Source organism: Mangifera indica, chromosome 3 (assembly GCF_011075055.1).
Source record: "Mangifera indica cultivar Alphonso chromosome 3, CATAS_Mindica_2.1, whole genome shotgun sequence".
In the NCBI taxonomy this organism is placed as follows: domain Eukaryota; kingdom Viridiplantae; phylum Streptophyta; class Magnoliopsida; order Sapindales; family Anacardiaceae; genus Mangifera; species Mangifera indica.
The window spans coordinates 11,683,860-11,695,595 of NC_058139.1; the positions used below are offsets into that span (position 1 = coordinate 11,683,860).

General features: G+C 33.3%; 1 protein-coding gene across 1 annotated transcript; it reads right to left on the bottom strand.

Moving 5' to 3' along the window:
- Positions 1-7,571: 7,571 nt before the first annotated feature.
- LOC123212166 (flavin-containing monooxygenase FMO GS-OX-like 9) lies at positions 7,572-10,880 on the bottom strand. The gene is made up of 7 exons (XM_044631228.1): positions 10,267-10,880; positions 9,845-9,915; positions 9,548-9,706; positions 9,375-9,457; positions 8,298-8,433; positions 8,028-8,201; positions 7,572-7,880 (listed from the first exon to the last, which is right to left on the bottom strand). Exons 1-7 carry the CDS (start codon positions 10,835-10,837, stop codon positions 7,692-7,694), a joined length of 1,383 nt encoding a protein of 460 aa, XP_044487163.1. The 5' UTR covers positions 10,838-10,880; the 3' UTR covers positions 7,572-7,691.
- Between the last annotated feature and the right edge of the window lie 856 nt (positions 10,881-11,736).

Sequence of the window (11,736 nt, forward strand, 5' to 3'; positions counted from 1 at the left end):
ATGGACTCGTATTTTCCAGATTTCTGAAGGATTTTTCGATTGTTCCCATTCTAGAGTTTTTCAACTTTAAGAATTCGAATTTCAATTTCGTTTTTTCGAATTTAACCGTTTTACGAGATATGGACTCGTATTTTCCAGATTTCTGAAGGATTTTTTGATTGTTCCCATTCTAGAGTTTTTCAACTTTAAGAATTCGAATTTCAATTTCATTTTTTCAAATTTAATCATTTTACGAGATATGACTCGTATTTTTTAGCTTTTCGAAGGATTTTTTGATTGTTTCTATTCTAGGGTTTTTCAACTTTTAGAATTCGAATTTCAATTCTGTTTTTTCAGATTTCACCGTTTTACGAGATATGGACTCTTATCTTCAGATTTTCGAAGGATTTTTCGATTGTTGTCATTCTAGGTTATTTCAACTTTTAAAATTAGAATTTCAATTCCATTTTTTCGAATTTAACCGTTTTACGAGATATGGACTCATATTTTTCATATTTTTATGTTTTTTTCACGTATACATTTGTTTACATATTTGTTTTTACTCATGTCTAACGAATTTTTTACATTGTCTCAGGATATTTCTCACAAAAGAAGACGGATTGACAGCGAGCTGCGAATCCCCGACGAAACCAGAAACTTCCGTGCAGAGGCGATATGTCGTGCACAGCATGCCGCATTATCTCGGATTACTGCTACATTGACCCCAGATCAGCTACGACAATTTGAGAGGACATGTTTCGGGTATCTCCTTCGTTTACCCGAAACCAAATTCTTCGGGATGTTGGTTCATGCGTTTCTACTCCGACAGCTACATCGACCCTTTGCTAGAGACGAGTTTTGGTTCAAGGTTAGTGGGGTTGATGTTAGATTTAGTCCGTTCGAGTTTGCACTAGTGACAGGTCTATCGTTTAGTCGACGGACTGATGTCTCTTCATATATGCCTCGCTCTTCCGGACATAGGATCAGAGATACTTACTTTTGAGGTTTTTTGACGGTGCAGTATCACGACTTAGAGCGTATTTTCTTGTCGAGGCCATGGGGGGATGACGATATTGACGCTGTCAAGATGGCCTTGTTATATATTCTTCACATTGTTTTGTTGGGGAATGATCGACGAAAGAAGGTGTCCACGGATTACTTCCAGTTAGTTGATCATTTGGACGGGTTTAATTCCTACCCGTGGGGCGTTGTTGTGTGGCAGATGACATACGATTCTATGTCACAGGCGAGTGAGAGAGTCTGTTCTGGACAGATACCGGAAATCTGTAAATACGACCTTTATGGATTTTCGTTCGCATTTCAGGTAAGTTTTATATTATCATTTATATAGATTAATTGACAAAAATATAAATTGATTTATTTACATCGTAAATGATTATATTACAGTTTTGGATATACGAGACTCTAGAGACGTTACACGATTGGATTGATCTTGTCGATCTCTATTCGTCCCCTCGGATGTTGAGATGACGTACGCGAGAGGTCTCTAGTTGGACTCATATAGGGCATATTTTCAGTGGTGATCCGGTATGTACTAGTTAATTAATAAGTCGATTAATTCATTATATGTTACAATTATTTTCACTTATATATCTTCATCATTAGGAGGATGTTACATTCCCTCTTGAGCCATCATCGATCGAGGAGGGTTTACCGTGGTACGTTGAGATTCGTGAGTACACCGGTTTACCCGATGCTGATTCTTCCTCATTTTCTTTGGTTCTGATTGCTACTACAAACGGGGCTTCTCCATCCTCAGGCCCTTCAGATGTACCCATCGAGACTTCTGAGACACATGAGGAGCCTATTCAGCATCCTGTTATGGATCAATCGATATGTTCTCCTGTTGTTCAGAGCCCACGGACAGACCGTAGGGTGGAGGACCATCCTGGACTGGAGGACGATTCTACCCATCATGCCACCGAGCAGTGTCCCCCATTCGTAAAACTCAGTTTTTCGACATTAGATGCTACATTAGCGCACTGGGGTGCTACGATTTTACGTGAGATATCGAGTTTTCGTGACGATATCTCTTTCCAGATGACCCGATTACGTGACGATGTCTCTTCCCGGATGACTCGATTAGAGGATCGTATGACTCGTTTGGAGGACATCGTCACGCATACATATCCAGCCTCCACCGCTCAGGTTGTAAAACCACTTTTAATTTATTACTTATATAAAATGTCTACAGTGTTATTATTCTGACAACTATTATTACATTCGCACAGGAGAGGGGCGAGGATATCCCACCGACATCCCCCGTTGATACCGCAATACCATCCCGTCACCCGCACGAGGTCCGTATGATATTTCAAATTTATATTTATTGTTAAATGTCATTATTATATTATAGTATTGTTATATCTAAAATGTCACTAATTAAGTTATTATTACTAATATCTTAGAGTAGTGCCCCGGAGGACGCACCGGCTAGTCCTTCTGTTGCATTGATTGAGGGTTCTCCCCGAACACCTTCCCCGGAAGTTCAGGTTAACTTTATTTTAAAATTGTCATTGATTGATCTGTCTTTTCAATTATATTATTTATTTAATGATGTTTTGACTGATTTTCAGGACGAGCGATTATGGTTACTTGCTGATATCCCGAGCTCGACCAAAAAAATTGTGGATATTGGTTCACAGGAGGAGGACTTCCAGGAGGACGATTTTGAGCTCATCCCTATTGAGGTATATCAATCATACTTAGTATATAAATAGTTGTATATATTGGTCATTGAGATGTTCAAAATTTGTATTTTCTAATCCGCCGAGGGAGCACGCGTGGTGGACTTGACCGTGATTCAAGATTCTCCAGTTAAACCTCATCCCGTATACTTGGAGAAGGTAAGATAAATCGATTAATGCTAATTGTTACGTAGGATGAATTTTGGATTTAATTATTTTTTTTGGGATCATGCAGATGATTTGTACAGCATGTGGCCGGATCATCCGGAAGGGTCCGCTGGTTCGCACCCCATATACGAATCCACTCAAAGGGAGGGCGAAACGGCAACCTACGACCATTCCATCCTCTGCCTCTAAGCATGAGGAATCTTTCCTTACGTGGTACACCAGCGTTGCGGCTTTCGACTCACATGATGTCTACTTCATCGGGTTGAAGTCGAAGGCCAGCTTCTGGAGGCTTGTTGTAGAGTTGCGCGAGTGGTTGACTGACGATGTGAGTTGTCTATATTATATAATTTCATAAAAAGCTAGATATATTTATTACTAACTAACACGTGAACTTGTTTATACCATTTTAGCATGTGGACTCCTTTTTGGCTTTATTACGTCGGCAGCAGAACGATCACCAGTCGACTATCTCACAGTGTTGGACGACTGCCCACACATTCTTTGGAGGTCATATTGAGATGGCCTGGAAGAGTTGACAGACCACACCGATTGGAGAGTTTGAGTTTTTGGGGCTCTTCACGAGGATGGTTGATGCATCGTACACCCTGGGATTGTTGTACAAACCATGGGGGATGGTCGATCAGGTAGAGTTTATATATATTTCTATTATATTCAATTGGTTAACGACAACGAATTGTAACTAAAATGTCTCATTGTTTATAGGTTTTCATCCCTATAAACTTCGAGAACGCATATTGGGTCGTCGGAGTTATAGATTTTCGTGAGTGGTCGATTACGGTGTATGATTCAGATGTTTCATATTCAGGGAATATAGGGACTCTGGAGCAGCACATGCGACCATACATGACCTTTATTCCCGCGTTATTAGAGGCGAAGACTTTTTGGACAGCTTCTAGGAGGCCTCCACGATTTGATCCTCTTACTTTACATCGAGCGTCGGATGTCCCTCAGCAGGGGTTGGGCTCCGGTGACTGGCATTTTTATGTTGCGATTTTTTGAGTGTTTGGCGTTGGCATGGAGTTACGTTTTTCCCCGAGAGTCGTCTACCTCTATGCGTCGACGATTAGCGACACAGTTGTATTTTCATTGTATCGAGTAGCTCACGGATATATATTTATCATTATTTCTATGTTTAGATGTATATATTTATTGTATTTTCATATGTATATGATATACTTTATTTGTGGTTACATATGAATGTGTATCGTATTTGAGTTCATTTTTTAAATAATTTTGTCATGAAAAAACAATAAAATCCTTATCTAAAAGTTAAAATTCGAATTCTAAAAGTTGAAATACCCTAGAATGGAAACAATCAGAAAATCCTTCAGAAATCTGAAAAATACGAGTCGATATCTCATAAAACGGTGAAATCCAAAAAAACGGAACTGAAATTCAAATTCTAAAAGTTGAAAAACCCTAGAATGACAACAATCGAAAAATCCTTCGGAAATCTAAAAAATACGAGTCGATATCTCGTCAAACGCTGAAATTCGAAAAAACTGGACTTAAATTCGAATTATAAAAGTTGAAAAACCCTAGAATGGCAACAATAAAAAAATCCTTCAGAAATCTGAAAAATACGGGTCGATATCTCGTAAAACGGTAAAATCTGAAAAAACGAAACTGAAATTCAAATTCTAAAAGTTGAAAAACCCTAGAATGGCAACAAACGGAAAATCTTTCAGAAATCTGAAAAATACGAGTCGATATCTCGTCAAATGGTGAAATTCGAAAAAACTGAATTAAAATTCGAATTCTAAAAGTTGAAAAACCTTAGAATGGCAACAATCGAAAAATCCTTCAGAAATCTGAAAAATACGGGTCGATATCTCATAAAACGGTAAAATCTGAAAAAACGAAACTGAAATTCAAATTCTAAAAGTTGAAAAACCCTAGAATGGCAACAAACGAAAAATCCTTCGGAAATCTGAAAAATACGAGTCGATATCTCATAAAACGGTGAAATCTGAAAAAACGGAACTGAAATTCAAATTCTAAAAGTTGAAAAACCCTAGAATGACAACAATCGAAAAATCCTTCGGAAATCTAAAAAATACGAGTCGATATCTCGTCAAACGCTGAAATTCGAAAAAACTGAACTTGAATTCGAATTATAAAAGTTGAAAAACCCTAGAATGGCAACAATAAAAAAATCCTTCAGAAATCTGAAAAATACGGGTCGATATCTCGTAAAATGGTGAAATCTGAAAAAACGAAACTGAAATTCAAATTCTAAAAGTTGAAAAACCCTAGAATGGCAACAAACGGAAAATCTTTCAGAAATCTGAAAAATACGAGTCGATATCTCGTCAAACGGTGAAATTCGAAAAAACTGAATTAAAATTCGAATTCTAAAAGTTGAAAAACCCTAGAATGACAACAATCGAAAAATCCTTCAGAAATCTGAAAAATATGGGTCGATATCTCGTAAAACGGTAAAATCTGAAAAAACGAAACTGAATTCAAATTCTAAAAGTTGAAAAACCCTAGAATGGCAACAAACAAAAAATCCTTCAGAAATCTGAAAAATACGAGTCGATATCTCGTCAAACGGTGAAATTCGAAAAAACTGAATTAAAATTCGAATTCTAAAAGTTGAAAAACCCTAGAATGGCAACAATAAAAAAATCCTTCAGAAATCTGAAAAATACGAGTCAATATCTCGTAAAACGGTGAAATCCGAAAAAACGGAACTGAAATTCAAATTCTAAAAGTTGAAAAACCCTATAATGGCAACAAACAGAAAATCCTTCTGAAATCTGAAAAATACGAGTCGATATCTCATCAAATGGTGAAATTCGAAAAAACTGAACTAAAATTCGAATTCTAAAAGTTGAAAAACCCTAGAATGGCAACAATCGAAAAATCCTTCAGAAATCTGAAAAATACGAGTCGATATCTCGTAAAACGGTGAAATCCAAAAAAACGAAACTGAAATTCGAATTCTAAAAGTTGAAAAACCCTAGAATGGCAACAAACGAAAAATCCTTCGGAAATCTGAAAAATACGAGTCGATATCTCGTAAAACGATGAAATCCGAAAAAACGGAACTGAAATTCGAATTGTAAAAGTTGAAAAACCCTAGAATGACAACAAACAGAAATCTTTCAGAAATCTGAAAAATACGAATCGATATATCGTAAAATGGTGAAATTCGAAAAAACGGAACTGAAATTCGAATTCTAAAAATTGAAAAATGAAAATGCCTTTACAATGTAAAATATCCAAAAACCCCTCATATTTATCTAAAATTATTTTAACCCCCATAATGAGTGAGGGGAGTTATATAAATGAAGGGAAGGGTAATTTTGACATTTTAGAAAAAGTTTGAAATAAATAAATAAATATCAAAATGCCTTTATAATATAAAATATCCAAAAACCTCTCATATTTATCTAAAATTACGTTAAAATCCCATAGTAAGTGGGAGAGTTATATAAATATGAGGGGAAGGGTAGTTTTGGTATTAAAAAAAGTCATAGGCATTTTTTTTTTGGAACAGTGATTTTGGGCATTTTGGCTTGAAAATAGTGATTTTGGCCATTTTTTAATATTTCCCTTTTTGATAACACCTACCTAAGTGGTCAACTCAATATTAGGGAGCACAATGCACAAGCATAGCTCACATGCAATAAGACACTACCTTTCTACCCAGCCCAAGTTGATCTGATATGACTACAACTATACTAGCTACTATCTTAGGTTGTGTGGAGTCGAATTATTCACCTTGCTCACTAGTATCAATCAGAAGGCTAATGAGAGGATTATTTTACGTGTGAATAGATGAACTTATATACATATTATTTTGAAAATAGATTTATCAATACTTATACACGTCAAATTTGAACATGAATATGTTGAGAGAACATGATTAGATGTTCATTTATGAATGACCAACGTAACATAATCATGTTTTATGGAATTAATTATGCAAAAATTAGTATGATACATTTTTGGGCTTACATTGATAACCTACCAATTTATCCAAATACAAATGGGAAATTATTAAAAGAGTAGGCAAAAATATAATTTTATCTAAATTTCACTCTTTTGTCAACAAATTTATGACAATATAAATAATATCAATAAACCCTTAAAAGTTTATAAATGATAATATAGCACTTACACTCTCAAAAGTTTATAAATTAAAATATCCATGTGCACCCCCAAATTAACCTTTCCAGTACAACCACATGAAATTTAAAAAAAAAAAATAGCTTCTATTTATATCAATTCAACCCTCATTTCCCAAGTTTGGCTTAACCGTTAAACTTTTTTGTGTTAATGCTAAACTTTTATGTCTTGGCAAAAAATAGACATATGAGTTTTGAATTCGAATTGGAAGAGCTGATTTGAATGAATTGACATTTGAAAGAGTAGATCAAAGATGACTATTTTTTTATGGATTCTTTGTAGAGAAACAACTTTAAAACATCTTCTCTATTGTGGATGACGCATGAAAATGATGCTTGTATTTTGGGTTTTTTGTCGTTGGCTATCATATTGTTGGTGGTGACTCATTTATGTCTTTTTCATTAGAAATAGACTAAATGTTTGATGAAATGATTTTTTCATGATTGGAAAGTCGAATCGACTGAACTTTTTTTGGCCAAAATTGGGTTATGGGGTATTTTTGTTAGTTCACAATTTATTGGTTATAAAGGGTTATTTTTTAAAAGAGTTGGCCATCTTTGTTCAATTCCCTCGAATTCTGTTCACACTAAAAACAAAAGAGCTCAGCGATTCTATAACTTATACAAATACTTAGTATACCTAAAAATACATAAATAAATAAATAAATGGGCAGAGATTTCAAGCTGAATTAAGTTGAGTAAAATGAGGACTTTGAAGAGCTTCCTGAAGCAGTTGATGATCATCATCCCAACTATCTCTAAATGTGTCGAGATTTGCCTCGGCGTTTACCAAGGCTGATATGCAAAGCCCTTTTCTCCATTCTTCTAAGTGAGGGAAACCGATATTGTCTGCATATTTATCACAATACTGAAACAAAGGCAAAACCATATACTTATATATATATATATATATATATATATATATATATATATATATATATATATATATATATATATATATATATATAGAAGTCAGATCATAAGTTAAAACAGATAATTGATTAATTAAGGTAACCTCAAAATTAGCGATGTCGTGAGTGCAATGTTTGGGAATGCCAGCGAGATCCTTTGAGTGATAAAATTCCTTGACAGAGAGCATCATGTCATCCCATGATGGCAAAGTTTTTTTCCCAGACAGAAGCTGAGCTATCCATTGTGCTTGTGACTCAAAGAAAGGGAGCCCTATTAACTGTTATTTGTAGAAATAATTTCTCATAATCCACATATTAATCAAAAATCATCAAGGAGATTATCCATTGTTATCTCCATGTAAAGATTAATTTACCTTTCGAGGAATGCCAACAAAAGAGAGAGAGGGAGCAAGAGAAGGAGGGAAAGTATGCTCATACAAAGGTCCCACTCTGTCATCATCCACAACTACTATTCCTTTCGTGTCAAGGAATGGGAAAGCGTAAGAATACCTACAACATACTTTCATAAATTATATATTTTTATTAATTATTTTGTATTGTCATACTAAATAATTTAATCAATCAGTCAAAAGTGCTTTTTTTTTTTTTGCCTCATATAGGAGTGATGGGTCCAAGAGTAATTAAAAAATATTCTGATAACTTATATTTTATTATTGATTTTATTTTATTTAATTTATTAAATAATTTTTTATTATTAATTATGATATGATATATAATATAACTTATATAAATTTTATTATAATTTTTTAATTTTTTAACACACAAATACGAGATATTAATTAAAATAGTTATTTTTTTTGTTTTTTATATATATACAACCACTTTTTTTTATTATACAAATACAATCACTTTTTAATTTGATTTTACCTCTAAAAAAGAGAAAATTTTTGGATTTGGAGTTGGCCGACCGGTCAAGTGTGCATGAATTTAAAAAATAGTATCTCACTAATCTGGATCTTAAACTCTATGAACAAATCAAGTTGTTTATGAACTTCTTATGAACATCATACAACCCAATAACTTGGCTAGGTGGCTAAAAAACTTACGGATATTTTAGATATTTTATGTTTTTAAATATATATATATAATAGGGAAAAAAAAAACTACATATCGGTATAAGAGAAAAAATGAGGCTATTTTAATTAGTATCTCTATAAACACTCTCAATTTTCATTAATGTAACAATTATTATAAAAAAAAAATACCAATAATATTTAAGTAAAATAATATATTATATTATTTAATTAGTTCATTTAAACACAATAATTATTTATATTTATTAATTTTTATTCTATATAGTAATAAAAAATTATCTAAATCAAACACACCCTTAATATAAAGTTTATAAACAAATACACAGTTTTAAATATCTAATTAAATACTCAAATAAACATCATAATGTGATTATAGATTAATTTATCCTTAATTACCCTGTGCAGTATATGATAGTATCTGCAATGACCGAAGAGCCGTCGACAAATGTGACACGTCCATCTTCTCTAAGTGAGTCTATCTGCAATAATCAATCAACAGCATAATTATGCCACATAAGATTAATTAGTCATTATAAAACCAGCTAGCAAGAGCATTAATTAATAATTACCACTGGATGAAGATGCAAGTTCTTATGTTTAGCTAGAACTTTAGATAAACCCTCAGAAATATCAAGGGATTTTGCACTAAGATGAACTTCTTTTGCCACTCCTGCAACCTCCATTGATATGTCTTGTCCACTTAATGAATTCCCAATGACTACCACAATCTGCATAATTAAATTAATCTTATATGCCAACCCACCTTAATTAATGCAATTCAAGCTTTAGTCAATTGGAGATTCAGACTTAGATCGAATCTACTCTTAAGAAATCTTAGAGAAAGATAAAGAAAAATTTTATTTTACCTCGTTAAAAAATGGCTCGGGAACTCTATAAATGTGACTATGAAGTTGCTTCCTTTTCCATGTATCCATTCCTAGACATAATTCTCATAAATGAAAGATAATTTATGCAAGATTAATTTACATATTAATAAAATTATATATATAAATAATGAACACAAACTTGTGTGTAACCATCAATATATTACTATATGATTGAATGATTCTAAAATAAAGATAAAATAATACTCAATCACATAATAACAAGTAATTTTTTATATACAAATTTGTGTTTATCATTTATATAAATTTGTGTTCATCATTTGTATATATAACGTTAGTTTTATACAATATTTAATTATATAATGATATATCAATATTTGTGTATGTTATTTATATATATAACACTACTTTATCCATCATGGTGAATGTATTAAATTACGTACCGTTAATGGAAGGCAACCTCGGATGAGAATAATGGCCAGTAGCTACAACCACTGCATCAAAAACGTCTTCCACAACTTTCTCATCACCATTCTTCTTCTCTTTGGATTTCACAACCCATTTCAGATCCTTACCCAACTCTCCATCATCCAACATTCCCACATACTCAACCCTAGTGTTAAACCTAATCATCTCCCTCAACCCAAACCACTCACAGAAGTCATTTAGATACAGCCATAGCTCCCTGTGCCCTGGAAATCTCCTCACGTCTCTTCCTTTTTTAACCACAAATGGGAAGTCAGTGTACCCCATGATCTCTCTCGGCGATACTAGCCTCAAAGATTCGTAAACACTGCTGTGAACCTTGAGAAATTTGTTCCTTCCTAATGGCTCCGCGTTCTCAATGTTAGGATCGTATAACCATTGCCCACCAACGTCGTGGTTTTGCTCCAAAACCACCACGCTGTGACCCTCTTTTCTCAGCTCTCTCGCCGCCACCAGCCCCGACGGTCCCGCACCTATCACGCATACATTCTTTGATTGGAGTATTCTTTGACGATGATCGAAAGCCATGGTGGTTAATTTCTGAGAAAGAGAAAATTAAATCCTGTTGTGAAATGTGTTTTGGGTTATTATGCTCCAGCAGGGATTTTATAGTCGAAATATAAGTGATGTTACGTGAATAATTTTATATTATTTAATTATATAATAATATTTCATTTTTTATATATAATATTATGTAAAAATTATTCACGTAATTTTATTAAAAAAATATTCATAAAAAAACAAAAAAGATTGATGATATGTTAGAATATTGGTGGGAGACACGTGATATTTGAAAATCATGGCTTTGTCTTCACTTGAAACAAACACGTTAACCCTCGTTTTTTCCAAACTCCAACGAGGTGACTAATTAGCGGTAATTAACGAAGAATTAATCGTACATTCCTAACTTAGCAGCTAATCAACGGCTTCATTACATTCAGATCTCTAATGGGAAAGCGATGGATCATAATCATACCATTTTAAAGTAGGTAATAAGAAGAAAGTGTAAAGAGATGGATCATGTCATTTTAAAGTTGGTAAATAAGAAGAAACTGTAAATTTGCTGATGGAGAAAATTGCACAGGTACTCCAATTTTATTAGTTTTGAATGCAATAATATGAATAGTTTGAAATTGGCCAAAAGACTTGTTCCCACCCCACATTTGATGTAACTTCAAACTCTTATTCACTAATTTTTAAAAACTCAAAGTCTTACCTATTAGTTACATTCTATTAAAACTCTTAGTTAGATATAATAATAAAATCATTATTTTAATAATATTATGAAAAAATATATAATTTATTACTTTTCCTCGTTAGATTTAAAAAACTAACAACTTCACTCATGTTAAAGTTTTTTAATTTTAAAAAATTATATTTCCTCTCCCTCCCCCCCAAACGTAGGTTTTTTTTTCCTTCACATTTTC